The 21,603-nt window shown below is 36.6% G+C and overlaps 1 protein-coding gene across 1 annotated transcript; it reads left to right on the top strand.

Annotated features, from left to right (window-relative positions):
* Positions 1-15,078: 15,078 nt before the first annotated feature.
* On the top strand, positions 15,079-15,998 carry LOC118853818 (40S ribosomal protein S2). The gene has a single exon (XM_036764035.1). It carries the CDS (start codon positions 15,096-15,098, stop codon positions 15,975-15,977), a length of 882 nt encoding a protein of 293 aa, XP_036619930.1. The 5' UTR covers positions 15,079-15,095; the 3' UTR covers positions 15,978-15,998.
* Positions 15,999-21,603: the final 5,605 nt, after the last annotated feature.

The raw sequence follows: 21,603 nt of genomic DNA, 5'->3' as shown, positions 1-21,603 counted from the left end.
GGCTCTGCCATATTGCTGTTCTCTCTTTTTATGAATCATTTTCCTTAAGCTGTCCTGGCATTCTAGGAGAACAAACAAGGCCAGCAGAAGCTGGGGCAGTACAAGAGTGATCCTAGGCAGGAACCTCCAGTGTTTATATCTTCAGCAGACCATCAAACACCGGCAACCTTCTGGTCAGAGGAACGTGCCTGGAGGAGAACAGAAGCAGAGAAGCATGCCTTTCTCAGCAGAGAGATTGGCACTAGCCTTTCAAATCACAGTGATTAGGCCCTTGGGAGACACGGACTAGCACCTGCACTACTCAGAATGGACTTTGTGGCAATCAAGGACTCTGACCCCTGCCGGGTTCTTTCTTTTTATCACCACATCCGCAGAATTATGTGCTAATGTCAGGCTCTATGATCACTTACAAGTCTTTATATTTGCTCTGGTTCAATGATGATTTCTAATTGAAAATACACACATTACCTTATATACTATACTACATAATACATTACATATTATATTATAATTGCTCTTCTTGTTTAATCAATCAGTTGGGTCTGATTCTTTGTGACCACGTTTGGAGCTTTCTTGGCAGATATTGAAGTGGTTTGCATTTCCTTCTCCAACTCATTTTATAAGTGAGGAAATTGAGGCAAATATGGCTAAGTGACTTGCCCAGGGTCAAACAGCTAGTAAGCATCTGAAGTTGAATTTGAACTCAGGTCCTCCTGACTTCAGGGCCAGCAGTCAATCCACTGCACCACCCAGCTGCTAATATAGTATAGTATGTAATGCCATGCCAAGCCATGTCCTATCATATCATGTCATATCACACATTATATCATGTTAGGTTACACTACATTGCATTGCGTTATGCCGTGTCACATCAAATAATTATTGCATATTATGTATATGCCTATTTCTATATTTATTGATGCATATTTGTATCTAGGCATGTATAAATATGCAGATGTATTGTGTTTATAAGCATATACGTGTTCAAGCACATGCATGCTTATGTGTAAACACATGGATGAATACGTTGTGTGTAGGTATGTGAAAATGGAGTGTGATGGATATACTGCAGGGGTGTGCTGATAAATGCTTCACAACTAGCTGCCCAGGAGTTTTACTTACACACACACACACACATCCACCCCAAGCTTTTAAAGTTTAATCTGCATTATTAGCATTTTTTCTTCACTTTCTTGAGTCTAGATAATGGATGAAGATGGGATTTGTAGCACTTACTAGTTTCCAAGATTGTGGTTAGGTGGAGCAGCAGACAGAGGGTTGGCCTTGGAGTCAAGAAGACCTGAGTTCAAATCTGGCCTCAGACACTTGCTAGCTTCTCTGCGTGAGTTTGGGCAAGTCACTTTACCCTGTTTACATCAGTTCCTCATCTGTCAAATGAGCTAGAGAAGGAAATGAAAAAAAAATACTCTAGTATCTTTGCCAAGAAAATCCCAAATGAGGTCATAAAGACTAAGACACAACTGAAATGACTGTTCAACAACAACAATAACAAAAAGATTGCGAATGCTCACACTAAAGATGTAAACAATCAGGCCTTGAAAACCAGTTTGAGCCGGGTCCAGCACATTTCTGTAGGATACGAGCAAATTTGTGTGTATACACACATATTGATCAATATACACATCTATTTACTTGTAATACATGGTCTGTCCGTGTGTGTGTGTGTGTGTGTCCAGAGTGCCCCAAACATCTTAGTGCACTATCAGCTTTAATAGGTGAAAAGTGCACTTAGATTTCTGAGACGCATTATTTATTCCATATGTGAATTTCTTGTGATCCATACTGCTTTATTTTGACTTTTTTTCCTGAGTCAAACTATGGTGACTATTAATCAGTATATTAGTATGTAAATTGACTGTTAATTAATTATTGTTCTTTCTAGGGTGGGGAGATTGATGTTTCTGTACCTTGCTGGCTTCAGAAGAAAGGTCACGGAATCCCAGAATATCAGAAGGCTCCTCCTCAAAGGCATTTCAGCCGACCTCTACCTAAGCAAGAATCTTCTCTACAGAATCCCTGTAGGGTTATTTTCAAGCCAATGATATGTGTCCTGGAATAACCTCTCTGGCATTTTTAAGCAGGCAGGTAAAATAATCAGATGACTGGTATCAAAAGAAAATGCCACAATGAAAAATTTCAAAGCATTGAACATAACAGAGAATTAATTAAAAGTTTTTAAAAACTATGAAAGCTTGAATTACTGGAGGTCATGTTTTCATGCCTTATGTCCCTTTGGGCCACCCATCATGTTTGTCTTTTTGACCTGTCCTGAGTTACTACAACTCTTATAATTAACAATACCCACACACTGAAGTCAAACTATAAAAATGAAGTGGGATCTCTGCAATTTTTCCCCATTACAAAGACACTATTGGACTTTGGCTAGAGTAAGACCAGGTCATGGGGTTTTATAGACTTTGTGGGTTTACAGAATTCTCGGGGTGGGGGAGAGACCTCTATGCCCTAAAGAAGGAATGATTTGATTTGGGAACTATTTTACTGGGAACAATATCAACAGTTTCACTAACATATTTCAGAAGAAAATGCCAACTACAGAATGCTTGGTTATTTGTAATTTCAATTCAAAATCTAACATTTGTAAGGGGTGATCTTGAATATCTAATCCAATTCAGATACTTAAAATGACTTTCTTTGTATTGGAAATCTTTCTAAATTCATCTATGAGACTCAAAGTACACTTGGGTTTGAGCCTGGTTGGGATTTCCAGTACAACAGCCTTTCTTGTGGGAACTTGGATCCTTTTATTTTGTGTGTGGCTTATGCCAGGAAATGGGCAGGAGAAAGAAATAAACAGTACTCTCACCCACTTCATGCTTCTTTCCCTAAAATACAAGAAAGAAAGAAAGAAAGAAAGAAAGAAAGAAAGAAAGGAAGGAAGGAAGGAAGGAAGGAAGGAAGGAAGGAAGGAAGGAAGGAAGGAAGGAAGGAAGGAAGGAAGAAGGAAGGAAAAAGAAAGAAAGAAAACAGAAACAAAGGAAGGAAAGAAGGAAGAAGAGGGAAGAAGGAAGGGAGGAAGGAAGGGAGGGATGGATGGAGGAAGGAAAGAAGGAAGGAGGGAGGGAGTGAAGGAAGGAAGGGAGGGAGAGAGGAAGAAGTGTTTGGAGTTAAACATTTAGAAAACGGTTCTCATTCATTCAGTGTGTGCAAGCTATTTATTATCAGTGTTTCTTTGCTATTCCATGTAATTCACCCAGTTCCCTCATTGGCTAGTGACCACCATCTTGCCAAAACTGCCCAGAGACTAAATGCATGGAAATTATGAACCCTTGTTTAAAAAATTAGGGACTTTCAAAAGTTGCATTACTTTTTTCACTAAACCCAATAGCCTTTTGCAGACTATTTAAGTCTCCAAATTAACACACTCATGGCCTGAAAAAGGTCCTTAATTCCCTGTCCTAAAAGATAGAAAGTTTTCTCTTTGACATGCAAAGCCCTTCACAAACTGAGTGCTGAATACTTTCCCAGACTTTGCAGAGTACTCTCCTTCAGGCACTCTGTGATAAACTGTTTGCCATTTCTTGTACCCAGCCTTCCTTAGCCTGTAGTCCTAGAATCCACTTACTGTCATTTCTGACTCTTAGAATCTACCATATTTTAAAGCTCATTGGAATCTGAAATCCCCCTTCCTACAGGAGACCTGTCTTGGTCCCCACTTCCCCTCTGAAATTCTTTTGTATAGTTTCTATTTTCCTATCTGTATCCACGCTGAATCCCCCCATTGCAAAGTCAAGTTCTTTAAGTCAGGATTTGCTCACTTCTGTTGCTGTCCTTGGATTACTGCCCCAAGTCTCCCCACTCTCCATTGCATTATCCACACAGCTGCCCAAGTGATATTCCTAAAGCATAGCCCTAGTTAGCCATGCCACTCTTGTCCTCACTCCAATGGCTCCCTATTACTGCTAAGATCAAATAAAAATTATTTTCTTTGTCATTTAAAACTCTTCCCAGACCTCATTCTGCTCCTCATTTTTTCCACAGTTATTCTAGGAAGTATTATTATCATCTCCATTTTACTGTCTAAGAAATTGAGGCAAATAGAGTTTAAGTAACTTGCCCAGGGCCAAACAACTAGAAAGCATCTGAGACCAGACTTGAACTTAGAACTTTCAGAATCTAGGGCCAACTCTATCTAGCATTCCACGTAGGTGACTCTGAAGGCTGAAGCTAAAGACCATACAGGTACAACTTGTGTTTTTCTCCCTACTGACCACTTAAAAGAGAGAATGGGAGAGGAAAAAAAATGGAAAAGCAACAACTGGGTATAAACTTGTGCCTAAGAATGGAATTTGGACTTCTAGACAATGGCTTAATATAAAGGAATGAAGTACATCTAGTAAAGGAGATTTAGTCTTTTACCAAACAGGATTATGTGAAATTGAAAAAGTTTTGTATCTGCAGTATTAATATATCTAAGATAAGAAGGGAAGCAGTTCCTTTGGTGGGGGGGGGGGAGTGGAGAGGAGGGGAAGCATTCCTAATAACACATTTCTCAGATAAGGGTTTGATATATAAAGTATATAGACAGCTAGCACAGACAGAGACACTCATGTGGGCAATGGCTTTTGGTTTTATATATATGTTTACATATGTATGTATGTGAGTGTGCTTGTATTAATTTGTATATGTATATGCAGAAATATAAATGTATATTTACGTCTGTGTACGGCTATTCCCCAATAGATAAGCAATCGAATCATATAAACAGTCCACAAAAGAAGAATTTCACAGTATTAATAACCATATGAAAGGATGCTTCAGAACACTTATAGCAAGAGAAATTCAAACCAAAACAACTTTACTGTTTCAGGTCATGTCAAGCAAATTGATAAAAATGACAAAAGATGGAAATAGTAAATGTTGAAAGGGTAGTGAGAAGATAAGTACATCAGTGTATTGTTTGTGGAGTTGTGAATCAACCAAATATTTTGGACATAAAAATTCCATACCCTTTAGCCCCAAAGATCAGAAAGTCCTCATATTCACCAAGATATTCACTGCAGCACGTTTTGTGACAGACAAAATTGGAAACACAGTAGATATCCATTAATTGGGGAATGGCCAAAGGAATTGACTATAATGGAATGTTATAATGCTGTAAGAAATTGCAAATGTGATAAATATAGAGAAGCATGGAAAGATTTACATAAGCTGATGCAAAGTAAAGTAAACAGACCCAGAAATACAACAGAAATGAGAAGAAAAACAACAAAAAGAACTTCTTGACAGTGAGTGTTGTGAAATTACAAAGAAGCAGCGTAGCCCCAAAGAAGAGTAATAAGAAAACATCTCTCAATCTTTTCCCTTATAAAGATGGTGCTACATTGTCTATACTTTTGGATTTTTTTGATATATTAATTGGTTTTATGATTTTTTTCTTTCTCCTTTTTCCTCTCTAAATTTTATTTGTTATATAGAATGTTTTTCTAGGGAAAGGGAGGGAGAGATAATGGTAGGAATTCTGGTGATACGAAATAAAAGTTATCTTTTTTTAATAAAGCACTTGAGGATTGCTTTCAAGGATATCTCAGGGAGGAAAAACCACCAAAAGATGGGAAAATATGCATATGGTGGCATAGCACAGTATATAAAGAACTGGCTTTTGAGTCAGAAAGATCTACACCCTTGTCCTCCCTCAACACTGAGCAAATCATTTAACTTCTCAGCTCTTCCTGTGACTCTCTGACTATAAATTATGGAGGAATTATCAATCTGTACCAGTGGAAGGAGTTTCCACATTTTGAATGTGATGAAATCACAAATCTGGTCCTCTCCATGCCACACCTCCCCCCCAAAAAGAAAAATGCCCAAGAACTTTCAAAGATAATCACAAGTTCATTTAATCAATGACCCCTATGTTTATTTTCTCAACTTTACAAAATATTAATAAGGCTAATAATGCATGAGGGATATTCTGCCTGATATCATGGAAAGGGCAAAGTCAGATTTTTTGGAAGTAGTTTTCTATAATAGATCATGTCCTGCTGATATATTCCAGGAATCTAGTACCTCACTATATTTATTATTTGGTGACTGCATCTTAAAGTATTTGATTCTTTAGAGTAAACCTCAGCTTTAAAGATTCCCTTTCAAAATAGAATATTTCATGTAGATCTTAAAATCTATGTGGTTTAATAAGTACAACCACAAACATAATTCCATTCAACAACCTCCATCCTTGTTAATCAATCAAGACAGAAGGTGAGGAGATATATCTTCACCAAAGGTGTTTAACATTGTCAATAAAGGTTATTACAGAGAATCCAAATGGAACAGGGTTCCTTGAGGAAAAGGTTTTCTTAAACATTTTTTCTTTTTAGGATCATATACCTTTGGTAACCTAATAAAGCATATGGATTCCTCAGAGTAATGTTTTTAAAGGCATAAAATAAAATTCATAGGATTACAAAGGAAATGAATTATATTTAAGCATAGTTATCAAATTATGTATTTTTAAAAAAGTTAAAAATATACTCAGAACTTTGCACCTCAATAAACCTTGATAGAAATAGAAAAGTTCTCAGATGATATACTGTTTATTAATTTCATCAAGCCCCAAAGCAGTGAAGGGCTTCCTCAAAGTGATCCATTATTACTCAAAAGAAGTTGGGCAAATAAAAACTAAATGAATGAAAATGCTGATTCTCTAAACTTATGATATATAGCCTGATAACCATTAAACTGTGTTAGTTAATCTCCACATCCTGGACACGAAAATACAGATAGATAATGATTTAGTTAAAGATTGAGTAAAAAGAAGAGAGTGGCCTAGATTGATTACACTTGGAAATTTGTGCTGTCAGTTCACTGGTACCTCCTTTCTATTTGGTTAAAAATAAAGTGGTTTTATTTAACACAAATGTTCTCCCAGTGATATTGTAATAACTAATAATGATAATGATGGAGAAAAAGGAGGTGAAAGAGGAAGAGAAGGAAAAGGGAGAAAAAAAAGGTGAAGAGGAAGAGAAAAGGAAGAGAAAGAAAAAAGAGGAGGAGAAGAAAGAAGAAGAATTGGCCACTTGATAGAGTACCCAACCTGGATTTAGGAAGACTTTAGTTCAAATACATTCCTCAGACATTTACTAGATGTTTGATCCTAGCCAAGTCACTTAAGTTCTCTTAGTCTCAATTTCTTCTATAAATTGCAGGTGATAGTAGCACCTAACTCCCAGAGTTGTGAGGATCAAAAGAGATAATATTTGTAGAGTTCTAGCTATTATTGTTGCCAAGTTAACAACAGAGTCATTTTTTTACAGCAGCAAATCCCTTTGAAAAGGCAAAAATCTGAGTTACTGGAGGGAGAATCCATACCAGTGAAAATAGATTTTTTAAATAATGAAGTATAAATATGTATATTTCAGTCTCAGAAAAATCTCTCAGAAAAGCAGTATTTTAGAGATGGAAGGTAACTCAACAGGCTTTTAGTGAACAGTCTGTTTTAAGGGAAAGCATGCTAGATTTGGAGTCAGATGTAGGCTTGAACCTTGGCTTTCCCAATACTACCAAAGATAAGCCATTTAACCACTCAAGGCCTCAATTGCCTATCTGTAAAATTAAGGGGGTGGATGTGATAATCTTGGAGGTCCCTTCCCTCTAATCCTGTGATCCTGTGACTAGATCCTATGACGTTCCTTCTAGTTCTAGATCTATGACCCTATGATAATTTTATTAAGAATAAAAGAATATCCGAAAGGGCATATCTGGCAAGTGATCTGTATCTGGCCTTTGCTTGGATACCTTCAATGATCTTCCGAAGGCATCTTATTGTAATTTTAGATAGCAGTAATTGTTATGACATTTTTCCCCTTCACATCAAGCCTAAATTTGCTTTTTGAGAATTTCCATCAGTTGATTCTAGTTCTTTTTAGGGACAAAAAAGAATAAGTCTAACTCTTTTCTCCCTCTGAGATTGCTTCCAATCTGTCTGTATGTATTTTGTATGTGCACAGTATTGGCATATTCTATCCCCCATTAGAATATGAGCTCCCATCTAAAGGGATAGTTTTGCTTTTCTTGTTTAAATATGCCATGCTTAGTACACTGTCAAGCATAAAGTATATGCTTAATAAATTTTTGCTGTTGACTGACTGACTTCCAACTCTGATTTGTGTTCTTCAGATCTATGATATTATGATTTTTCTCTGATGGTCCTATGTGCTCAGTAAAGTAAATTCATGTGGGCCCAAATTGATCTGGATAATGGTTTTTCAAATGTGTTTGCCACCTGTCTTTTCACCCAGTTCTATACATATGTCCCTGATGAACAAGATTCCCCAGTGGACTTGGCAAAGAGAGAAACAAAACAACAAATGGGATTCAGGCTCAGCTCTGAATGTCCTCTGATAGGTTTCCAGTAAGTCAAGCACTTTCCTTTAAAAGAAGGGTCTGTGGTTTAATGAAACATCTGCAGGATTTGAATTTTAGAAGTGTCTTTTTAAAAAAGTTTAAAAACACAACAAAGCTCAGATTGAGCTGTAAGGATTTCCAGAATGTTGGTGCTTTCCTTGGACTGCTGTCCTTCCCCCCTTCCCTGGCACTGACTGTTAAATATATTGTTTTGTCATTTAAAACAAAGAAAGAGATGAAAACATCACTGTCCACATTCAAAAGGCATCCCTACATTGATATACAATGGTGGCACTTCCTTATTATGATTCTGAAACAAGAGAGAAGCAAAGTTAAAAGGAAAAACACAAAAGTAATATCTTAAAAAAAGTTTTTTAAAGGTAATGTCAGGATTTTTTCTGTATCTATTGATACAGATGTTTATTGTCTTGTAATAATATTGTGTATTACATTTATAGTTTTTTCTAATATTGAATCAACCCCGAATTCTTGAACAAAATTGGCATTCTTTTCTATTTTGTAATAAATCCAACTGGTAAATTCCAACTGTATCATACCTTTGAAAAAAATTGTTCTAAGCACTTTGTTCTATTTCATTAAATGTTTGCTTAAATATTCATTGAGATATTGATCTATGAGTTCAAGACTTTGCTTTACATTTCCATGACTTTGATTTAGGTAACAGGACCATGTCTATTTCGTAGAAAGAGTTTGCTAGTAAATCTTCTTTCTCTTTTTTAAAATTATATGTGTTTTTAGGAACGCATATCTTTGGTAGCCTAATGAAGCCTATGGACTCCTAAGAATAATGTAAAGGGTTTAATTTTTTGTGCTTTGTTTTGCCTTCCTAATGGGTGAGAAATGGGGTAGGAAAGAGAGAATTTGCAACTGAAAATAAAATGAAATTGAATAAAAAAATAAAAAAAGAAAGAAAAACTAGTAATACAATTATAGTGAAGTGAAAGACAATATTAAAAAAGAGAAACCAAAAAGCAATAACATTAAAAAATGTGTGAGATCAGTATGCAAACAGAATGCTTTGATCTCAAAGACAGAATACATACAAACAACTACATAATTGGCAGCTAAGTGGTTCTGTGAACAATGCACTGGACATGGAGTCAGGAAGACTTGAGTACAAATCCTCCCTGACACAAACAAGCTGCAAGATCCCAAGCAAAACACTGGACCTTTCTATGTCTTACTTTCCTCTTCTTGAAGAACAGAGTCATTAGGGGAAAAATGAGGTATTTGTAAAACATTTTTCAAATCTTATGGCACCATCTAAATGCTTGCTATAGATTAATATGCCCAATCATCAATGAAAAAATGTATATTAAAAAAAACAGGTATTTGAAGCATTCTTCTCCAAGTTGTGAAGAGATCATTTGATTTGCAAACAACTCAAAAACAGAAATGCAAAAAAAGTAAATGAGTATAGCTTCCAGGAAGAGTGCAAATAACAAAATAAATTACCCACTTCTCTAGAGATTATTAAAAGGAAAAATAAGTAAATACAAAGATAAATATACCTCTGGGGGTTAAAAAATGGAAATAACAAAAGAGGTACCATTAAGAAATTTCATTCTGTTCCATTAGAAATGGTGAGTAGGGAGACTTCAAAAAAAAAACTCAAAAGACTTGCATGAACTGAGGCTGAGTGAAGTGAGCAGAATGAGGACAACATTTTACACAGTAACAGCAACTTTGTGTTCTGACACTTTGTTAGCTCTTCTGAGCAATGCAATGATCTAAGACAATTCTAAAAGACACATGTTGGAAAATGTTATTTACACCCGGAGAAAGAACTATGCAGTGTCAATGCAGATTCAATCAGACTATTGTCTTTTGTTATTGTTGTTTTTTTTTATTTCTCATGTTTTTTTTCCCTTTTATTATGATTTTTTTACAACATGACTAATGTGGAAATATGTTAAATAGGATTGTACATGTATAGCCTATGGATTGCAGGTCATCTTGGGAAGGGAGGGTGAAAAACTTAGAACTCAAAATCTCATAAAAGTGAATGTTGAAAACTAAAATAAAATTTAAAACATCATTTAAAAAAAGAAATTTCATTCTGAAAGCACACATGAAAGTGGAACTTAGAGAAACAGGAGAAGTGATGACACAAGAAGGGGCCTAAAACACCATGAACTACACTTCAAAACCCCTACCATAGATGAAAAAGTGTAGTTTGTAGAATGGGTGAGTATATAATAGGGAAAGGCAGTAGAAGATTGATGGAGATATGTGTTGTACCTTACGAAAGTCAACAGGAAATAATGAAGGGGAAATATTCCCTTTAGTCTCCCAGGAAAAAGAGTTGTGATAGTGGGTGGGAGGAGTGAGCTAGCACAGAGAGGGATTTTAAAAGAGGGAAAGAAAGAGCTAAATCTTAATTCAGTGGTGGAAAGTGGTCCCACTGAAGAATTCTTCCGTCGGGGGAAGTTTATATTCTGTAATGTGAGATGAGAACTTTGGAGTGGATAAGGGATTTGTTGCTCAAAAAAACCTGTTGCTTCTGAGACAATTTGGGGACTCCATGAGCAACCTCCTGCTTTAGGAAAGGGCAAAACAGAGCTTCAGGGCTTCCGGAATCCTGAAGAGTACAAAGACAAGTGGAAATAGAAAGAGAGCTTAGGGGAATAGAATTGCTTTGAGGTAGTTTTAAGCAAACATAACTGAAGAGATAAAATACTGCTTTAAAAGAGAAATAGAACTCTTTGCCCCCACCAAAAAAATCTAACTCATTAAAGAAATAGAAAGAAATGAAGAAAAATAAACCTAAATCTCAGGAGATTGGATAAGAAAAAAACTCAGTAAGTTAATATACCTAAGACGCAAAGACATACATAAAATAAATATGAGAGACTAGAACTAAATTTACTATGTATCAGATAAATGTAACAAGAAATGTTATAGTCATGCAATCGGACAAAGAAAGCAAAGATTTTATAATATGTATAGTGAAAAAAGAAATGATATCATACTGAAAGGAACAATAGTCAACATGTAAATATCAATATGTAACTTAGATACTATTAATTTGATAGTATCTAAATTCATAAAGGAAAAATTAACTGGATTCTTAGAAGATATGGACCGTAACATAAGAATAGTAGAATACATTGACATCTCTCTTAGATTTGAACAATCCTAACAGAACTATAAACAAAAAGGTGAAAGAACTGAACAAGCTGCTGGAGAAAATAGAGCTAAAAGACTTATGGTATCTTACAAAAGGGTCTGCTAAAAAATAAAAATATTCTTCAACACCAAATGAAAACTTTTACAAACAGTGACCATGCATTAGAGTGCAAAATTAAGGTAAATAAATGGCAGGAAAGGTAGAAATAGATGACATGTCATTTACAGGTGATAGTCCAATAAAACAGATGTAAGTTCAGCATAAAAAAAGACACAGGTCAGGAGCCTCGAGGGTGGCAGAGGCAAGATGGTGGCTGGAAAGCAGGGACTTGCTTAAGTTCTCCCCCAGGTCCCTCCAAACACCTATAAAAATGGCTCTGAACAACTTCTAGAGCTACAGAACCCACAAAATACCAGAGGGAAGCAGGGCTCCAGACCAGGACAGCCTGGATGGTCACTGGGAAGGGTCTATCACACAGAGCTTGGAGGGGAACAGAGCAAAGCCAAGCATGGGCTGCACCAGGACCAACCAGACCAGGAGCTGGGAGGAACAGACCATAGGGCCCCGAATCATTGAGCTGTGGCAGTTACCAGAATTTTCAACCCACAAACACCAAAGACAACAGAGCAGGTTAGTAAGAAAGACGGCTGGGAAAGAGTGAAAGGAGTTCACAGTTTGGCCACTGCCCCAGGGGCAGCAAGGTGGTGCAGTTCTGAGGCTGCTTCCAGAGCTACAGCTTTAGTTTCTTCCAGCCCCAGGCCCACCTAGTGGGAGGAATTGAGTGGCAGATTGGAGTGGGAGTACAAAGCCTGCTTTGCCCAGCCTGGATCTGGGCCACAATCCTGGTTGGCAGTTCTTGGGGGCAAAGGAGCACTGCTGTGGCAGAGCTTGCTGTGTAGAAATAGCTCTGAAAACAACAACACATCCTCTCAAGCTTCCAACGAAGTACTCTTTACTCTTCAAGCAGTCATACCCTGAGGAAAAACTCAAGGGTCAAGTACCTGGCTGTGAACATGGCCAGGCAGCAAAAAAGCATGCAGACTTATACTCAGACTTTGTAATCTTTCTTTGGTGACAAAGAAGACCAAAACATAGAGCCAGAAGAAGTCAACAAAGTCAGAAAGCTTACATCAAAAGCCTCCAAGAAAAATATGAATTGGTCTCAGGCCATGGAAGAGCTCAAAAAAAGATTTGGAAAAGCAAGTAAGAGAAGTAGAGGAAAATTTGGGAAGAGAAATTAGAGTGATATGAGAAAACCATGAAAAACAAGTCAATGACTTGCTAAAGGAGACCCCAAAAAATACTCAAAAATACACTGAAGAAAACAACACCTTAAAAAATAGACTAACTCAAATAGCAAAAGAGCTCCAAAAACCAATGAGGAGAAGAATGCCTTGAAAGGCCAAATTAGCCAAATGGAAAGGAGGTCTAAAAGACCATTGAAGAAAATACTACCTTAAAAATTAGACTGGAGCAAGTGGAAGCTAGTCACTTTACAAGAAATCAAGATATTATAAAACAGAACCAAAGGAATGAAAAAAATGGAAGACAATGTGAACTATCTCATTGGAAAAACCACTGACCTGGAAAATAGATCCAGGAGAGATAATTTAAAAATTATTGGACTACCTGAAAGCCATCATTAAAAGAGAGACCAGATATCATCTTTCAAGAAATTGCCCAGGAAAACTGCCCTGATATTCTAGAGCCAGAGGGTAAAATAGAAATTGAAAAAAATCCACAGATCACCTCCTCAAATAGATCCCAAAAAGAAAACTCCTAGGAATATTGTCACCAAATTCCAGAGTTTCCAGATCAAGGAGAAAATACTGCAAGCAGCCAGAAAGAAACAGTATGAGTATTGTGGAAACATAATTAGGATAACACAAGATCTAGCAGTTTCTACATTAAGGGATTGAAGGACTTGGAATGTGATATTCAGGAGGTCAATGGAGCTAGGATTAAAACCAAGAATCACCTACCTAGAAAAACTGAGTATCATGCTCCAAGGGAAAATATAGATTTTCAATAAAATAGAGGACTTTCAAGCTTTCTCAGTGAAAATACCAGAGCTGAATAGAAAATTTGACTTACAAACACAAGAATCAAGAGAAGCATGAAAAGGTAAACAAGAAAGAGAAATCATAAGGGACTTAATAAAGTTGAACTGTTTTGTTTACATTCCTACATGGAAAAAAATGATGTGTGTAATTCATGAGACCTCAGTATTAGGGTAGCTGAAGGGAATACACAGACACACACACATGCGCTCACACACACACACATATACATATACAGATATAGATATAGATATAGATATAGACAGAGGGGACAGGGTGAGTTGAATATGAAGGGACCATATCTAAAAAAATAAAATTAAATCAAAGGATGGGAGAGGAATATATTGAGAGAGGGAGAAAGGGAGAGATAGAATGAAGTAAATTATGTCACATAAAAGTGGCAAGAAAAAGCAGTTCTCTTGGAAGGGAACGGGGGCAGGTGAGGGGGAAATGAGTGAATCTTGCTCTCATAGGATTTGACTTGAGGAGGGAATAACATACACACTCAATTGGGTATCTTACCCCACAGGAAAGAAGGAGGAAGGGGATTAAAAGGGGGGACAATAGAAGGGAGGGCAGATAGTGGGAGGGGGTAATCAACAGCAAACACTTTTGAAAAGAGACAGGGTCAAGGGAGAAAACTGAATAAATGGGGATAGGATAGGAGGGAGAAAAATATAGTTAGTCTTTCACAACATGAGTATTGTGGAAGGGTTTTGCATAATGATACATGCGTGGCATATGTTGAATTGCTTGCCTTCTTAGGGAGGGTGGGTGGGGAGGGAAGAGGGGTGAGAATTTGGAACTCAAAGTTTTGAAAGCAGATGTTCAAAAAAATGTTGCTTTTGCATGCAACTGGGAAATAAGATATATAGGCAATGGGGCATAGAAATCTATCTTGCCCTACAAGAAAGTAAGGGAAAAGGGGATGGGGGATGGGGTGACAGAAGGGAGGGCTGACTGGGGAATGAGGCAATGAGAACATATGCCATCTTGGAGTGAGTGGGAGGGTAGATATGGGGACAAAATTTGTAATTCAAACTCTTGTGAAAGTCAACGCTGAAAACTAAAAATATTAAATAAACATAATGCCTTGTTTGTAAAAAAAAAAAAGACACAGGTCCACATGGAGAGTCAATAATGAAATACCAAATTAGAAGTAGCCAATGAAGAAATAATATAAAAATAGATAATTTTTAAAGACAGTGATAATTGTGAAGCAGTATGCTAAAATTGATGGGATATATCTAAAGCTGGCCTCAAGAAATATATCAATATGTTCCTGAGAGTATACATACATATATATGTGTGTATATATATATATATATATATATACACACACACATATATATATACACACACACATATACACACATATGTATATATGCATGTGTGTATAGATCCCAAAATGCAAGTGAAAAAATAGAAAAGGAGACAACTGATCAAACAAATTGTACTTAAGAATAAGAAGCCAGGCTTCTACTTCTAGTGAACACCAAATGGCGGACGACGCCGGTGCTGCAGGAGGTGCGGGAGGCCCCGGGGGCCCCGGAGTCGGAGGTCGGGGTGGCTTCCGCGGTGGCTTCGGCAGTGGGGGCCGAGGTCGAGGCCGGGGCCGTGGCCGAGGCCGAGGCCGGGGCCGCGGAGCCCGGGGAGGAAAGGCTGAAGACAAGGAGTGGGTTCCTGTCACCAAGCTGGGCCGCCTAGTCAAGGACATGAAGATCAAGTCTTTGGAAGAGATCTATCTTTTCTCACTCCCGATCAAGGAGTCCGAGATCATAGATTTCTTCCTGGGATCTTCATTGAAGGATGAGGTTCTGAAGATCATGCCTGTCCAGAAACAAACTAGAGCTGGGCAACGTACTAGGTTCAAGGCTTTTGTGGCCATCGGTGACTACAATGGCCATGTTGGTCTGGGTGTCAAGTGCTCCAAGGAAGTGGCCACAGCTATTCGTGGTGCTATCATTCTGGCCAAGCTGTCCATTGTTCCTGTGAGACGTGGCTACTGGGGGAACAAGATTGGCAAGCCTCACACAGTGCCCTGCAAGGTCACTGGGCGATGTGGATCGGTTCTGGTGCGCCTGATCCCCGCTCCTAGAGGTACTGGCATTGTCTCAGCTCCTGTGCCTAAGAAACTCCTGATGATGGCTGGAATTGATGACTGCTATACTTCTGCAAGAGGCTGTACTGCCACTCTGGGCAACTTTGCTAAAGCTACCTTTGATGCCATCTCCAAAACATACAGCTATCTAACCCCAGACCTGTGGAAGGAGACTGTGTTCACTAAGTCTCCCTATCAGGAATTCACCGACCATCTTGTGAAGACTCACACTCGAGTGTCTGTCCAGAGGACCCAGGCAGCTGCTGTGGCAACCACATAGATGTTTTTAATAAACAAACTGAACTATGAAAAAAAAAAAAAGAATAAGAAGCCAGCAATTAAACAAATCCTTAATAAACAAAACAGAAGAAATTGAAGTTTAGAGGAAAATTGATAAACCAGAAATCAAAAGAGGATATAGAAATGATAAAAAATAAAAGCTGGTTCCTGAAAAGTCGAATAAAATTGATAAACTTTAAGCCAACTTGATGAAGAGAACAGAAAATCAAATCAACAAAAAATCAAATGAAAAAGGCGAAATTATGGTAAACTGGAAAGAGAAATCATAAGGGACTTATTAAAATTGAAGTGTTTCCATTCCTACATGTAAAGATGATATTTGTAACTCATGAGACCTTTCTCAGTATTGGGGTACTTGGAGAGAATATGTGTGTGTGTGTAAGTATGTATGTATATATATGTGTGTATATATGTATGTGTATATATATATGTGTGTAAATGTGTGTGTATATATGTGTATATATGTATGTGTATATATGTGTGTATGTATATATACATACATACATACACACACACACACACACACACACACACACACAGACTGACAGAGAGAGAGAGAGAGCCCGAGAGAGACAGACAGAAGATACAGGGTGAGTTGGCTATGAAGAGACAATATCTAAAACATAAAATTAAAAGTTTGAGAGAGGAAAGTACTGGGAGAAGAGGAAAGAAAGAGTTAGAATGAGGTAAATCATCACACATAAAAGAGGCAAGAAAAAGCTTTTACGGTGGAGGGGAAGAAGAGATCGGTGAGAAAGCATGAATGAATCTTACTCTCATCGGATTTGGCTTAAGGAGGCAATAGCATACACACTCAATTGGGTTTGAAAATCTATCTTACAGGAAAGTAGGGGGGAAGGGGATAAGAGAAGGAGGGATGATAGAAGGGAGGGAAAATTGGGGAAGGATGTAATCAGAAGCAAACATTTTTGAAGAAGGACAAGGTGAAAGGAGAGAATAGAATAAACAAGGGAGGTGGGATAGAATGGAGGGAAATACAGGTAGTGTTTCACAACATGATTATTATGGAAGTGTTTTGCATGACTACACATGGATAACCTGTATAGAATTGCTTGCCTTTTCATTGAGAGTGGGTGGGGAGGGAGGAAGGGAGGGAATTTGGAACTCCAGGATTTAAAATTCAAAGTTAAAAATTGTTTTTACATGCAGCTGGGAAATAAGATATACTTGCAGTGGGATATAGAAATCTATCTTGCCTTACAGGAAAATAGAAGAGTAAAAGGATAAAGGAAGGGGCGGGGGTGTGATAGAAGGGAGGGCAAATTAGGGGAAGGGGTAAACCAAATGCACACCATCTTGGGGTGGGGGTGGGAAGAGAGGGTAAGAAAATGTGGAACTCAAAATCTTGTGGAAGTTAATGTTGAAAACCAAAAATTAATTAATTAATATAAAAAAGAAAAAGATGAAATTACCACAAAACCAGAAGAAATTTTAAAAAAATATATTTCAATCCTACTATGCATAGTATGCATATGGTAGCAAAAGTAGGAATACAATACAGTCAAAGATTAACTTCAAAAATATAATTATCTAAAGAAATAGAGCCCAAACAGACATAAAACAATCTAGTCACAGAAAAGTAAACATAATGAATTATAAATAATTAAATAAAATATGGGAAAGAGGAAGGAAAGAAATTTCCTAATCTTGATGGATTTACAATTTTAAATAATGAATACTACTAATACAATACAGTTATTCTCAAAATTTGTGAAAACACACTCTCAGATTCCTTTTATGACATAACTGTTGTCCTACTACCTAAACCAGAAAGCAAAAGAACTATAGAATAAGAGGAAAGACAAAGGATATCAAGTCAAAGATTGAAATCCTGTCAAAAAGAGTACAGGACTCACCCAAGAAATGATTTATCATGAACAAATTGGATGTATGCCAGGGATGCAAAGATGTTTCAACATTAGTAAAACAATTAATATAATAAATCATTTTAAAAAGCCTTACCGAACAGCATAATTATCTCAATAGATGTGGAAAAAAATTTTTTGACAAAAGATAGCATTTATTGATCCTATTTTTTTTAATTAGGTATAAAAGAGCTTTATCATGTTATCAAAAATCTATCTAAAACCAAAAGCAGCAGAGGATACTATCAGGTTTCACCAGAAGGTTTCCTAGTAAAAACAGGAGTAAGCCCACTCTTCTGTCTATTATATGGTACAGTTATAGAAGTGCTAATGATTGAAATGAGACAAGAAAACAACGAAAGGTTTATGGGTATGTAAAGAAGAACTAAAACTATTCCTATTTCTTGATGAAATGATGATCAATTTAAAATATTAATTGTTGTTGTTCAGTTTTTCAGTTGTGTCTGACTCTTCATGATGCCATGGACCATAGCACACCAGGGTGAGTTAGATATGAAGGGATGATATCTAAAAAATAAAATTAAGGGATGAAAGGGGAAAGTACTGGAAGAAGGAGAAAGGGAGAGGTAGAATGGGGTAAATCATCACACATAAAAAAGTAAGAAAAAGCAGTTTACAGGGGAAGGGAAGAGGGGGAAGGTGAAAGGGAATGAGTGAATCTTACTGTCATTGAATTTAGTTGGGGCAGGGAAGGGGATAAGAGAAGGAGGGATGATAGTCTCAGAAAAGTAAATGTAATAATTATAAGGAAACTACCAAAAGATGGGGAAGAGGAAGGAAAGAAATTTCTTGCTCTTGATGGATTTACAATTTTAAAGAATGAATGCTACTAATACAATACAGTTATTCTCAAAATTTGAGAAAGCATAATATCGGACTCCTTTTATGACATAACTATTATCCTACTAGTGTACTAGCCTTCCACTGTCTCAACAGCAGTAAACTTGCAGGCTGTAAAGTCAATCCACAAAAATCAATACTATTTCTAATTATAATAATATTAAATCCCATTCAAAGTCATGCATAAATGAATATTATTTGATAATCACTGTACCAAAGCACACAAACTACTTGTAGAGATTTGATCATGAAGTGCTCCTTCTATATCTATACATAGGTATATCTATATGTATAGACACATAGATAGATAGATAGATAGATAGATAGATAGATAGATAGATATAAACAACTTAAACAGCTGCCCAGTGCCCATGGAGGGGCCACACTGAAATAACAACAACAACATGCATGGAACATTTTAAGGGTTGTGAAACATTTCACAAAAATTATGTCATTTTTATCCTCACAACAACCCTGAGAAATAGGTGCTATTATTATCCCTATTTTATGGGTGAGGAAACTGAAACCCACTGTCATACAGCAGGTAAGTATCTAAGACTAGAGTTGAACTCAGGGCTTCCTGATGCCAAGTCCAGTACTCTATCCTAGCTATACCCTTTGCTTTTTGAAGACAAAAAGAATAAGCCAATACTTTCTTTACATGGCAGACTTTAAAATATTTGAAGACAACTCCTATGCATTCCCTCAGTGTTTTCTTCTTCAGGCTAAATATCCCCAGTTACATCTACTGATCATCACCTGATATGTACTCAAAGTCAAGTTCTGGTTTCCTTCCTTTAGATGTGCACTACTTTTTCAATGTGCTTTTTACACTGTGGTGCCCATCCCTGAACATACTACTCCAGCTATGCTCTTACCAGGGAAGAATACAGGAGAACTGTTGCCTCAATAGTCCTGGAAGCAAGAATGAGCTAGAGGCAGCTCATACTGGTTCTCTCATGAGATTATTGTCAAATTTTCAGTGGGGCATTTTATAACTAAGAAATTGATAAATGCCATGAATCAGGGCTTTAGTTATTGATTTGCTCATTATCTAGACTTAAGAAAGTCTGTACTGTATACATTAATATTTGGAGAGTTGGTTGTTAAATATTTGCCTGTACATTATTTTCTGGAAGGTACACCTTTCAACACAACTCAAGATCATCTCAGTTTTTTTTTCACTGCCCCTTCACACTAATAAATCACATTGCATTTGTAATTGATTAAATTTACTAATGTACTACCAGATATTTTTGACAGATTGATATTTAACCATGACTCTCTAATTCTGTATTTATTGATTTTTTATATTTTGATGTATTCATTGATACATCAATAAATTACTACATTGATTATTTTGAACCCTTGTACCAGAATTTACATTTCTTCCTCCTGAATTTCATTTCATTATGTTCACCCATTGATCTAATCTGTCTTTTTTTGTTTTGTTTTGTTTTGTTTTGTCTTGGATCCTGACTTTAATATCCAGTGAATTATTTATCTCTTCTAGCTTTGTGTCTTCTGCAAATTTGATAGGCATATCATCTAAACCTTAATCCAAATCACTGATTAAAAAACATTAAAGAGTGTAGTGACAAACCCAGATTTCCAGGTACTCCAATGGAGACTGATACTAAATTTGCACCAAATCAGTAAACTAAAAATATAAACTTCCAATTTGAGTCTTACCATTCAATCATATCTGAATTTATCTAAATGTGCTACAGTTTACTGCACATTTCTCTTTTTTCCCAAAAATTGTATGAGATATTTTATCAAGTACTACTTTTCTAAAAGCCAGGTAAACTACATATGAATCTATTTCCATTTTTTGTTTCCTCACCTTTTGTAGGATGAATTTATTGTAAAAGCTATTCAAGCAATTATTAACCATTTTGCTTTTGTCAAGGAAAGAACTTCAAAAGACATCTGGATGATTGAAGTCTCCCATCCAGATACTAATTATGCCTGGTAGTCTGTTTCCTGAACTTTTCATTTATCTCATCTTTCTGTCTAGAACATATATTTTATCCCCTGATGACAAAATTGCTTCAATTTATCTCTCCTTCAATCTTTACTCAAATGTCATTTATTTTGTTTTCCCCTTCTGGTTCCTGGATTTTCTTACAGAAAGTTAATATGTGAATATACAGTATTACCACTCTCATTTGCTTAACATATTCTACTCTTATTTGTAATGAGATAGACCCATTCATAGACACATTCTAGTCACTCTCCTTTGACTCAGTGTTACCTGTGAGGTCAAACAAGATGGAAAGTATTTGGGAAAAGATCAATGTATAGAAAGATAGAAGCAATTTTATTATCAGGACATAAAATAGGTGTCCTAGAAAGAAAAAGAAGATACCCCCATGCATAAGGACCTCTAATAGTCTTGCTTCTTAAATAAATCATTGACATTTGTGCAGAAATATTTGAAACCATTTGTTTTTACTATTGGCTCCTTCTTGGTTTTTATCATTTGTGAACTTCTGGGTATCTCATCTAGTTTCCTTCTTTTATCTTAAGTAATAACCATAGGGTCTAGTTTTATGACTAGAAATAGGGAGTTTTTATCCCTTCCTTCTTAGTATAAAGCCTTTTTGGTTAGATTTGCAAGATATCCATCAAATGTATCACCACCAGCACTATTTAACTTCATGCCATTCATGGCCAGGGAACCTGAAGTCATCATCCAGAAGTTCAAATTCCATCCTTAGACACCACTTCATTGGCAGTGATTAATTTCTCATACCATTTCCCCCCTCTTTTCTGATCTCTTCCTTGTAATTATCAGCAGCAAAGGGGAAAAAAGAATAAGCTATGTCACTATGGTCTTCCACTACTTGATTGAGA

The sequence above is a fragment of the Trichosurus vulpecula genome, chromosome 6 (genome assembly GCF_011100635.1).
Source record: "Trichosurus vulpecula isolate mTriVul1 chromosome 6, mTriVul1.pri, whole genome shotgun sequence".
Taxonomy (NCBI): Eukaryota; Metazoa; Chordata; class Mammalia; order Diprotodontia; family Phalangeridae; genus Trichosurus; species Trichosurus vulpecula.
The sequence above is the reverse complement of the archived record's forward strand: the minus strand, read 5'-3'. Positions and strand labels throughout refer to the sequence as shown.

Bases quoted from the DNA above. Each gene is read 5' to 3' on its own strand.
- LOC118853818 (XM_036764035.1), top strand. From the start codon at position 15,096: ATGGCGGACGACGCCGGTGCTGCAGGAGGTGCGGGAGGCCCCGGGGGC.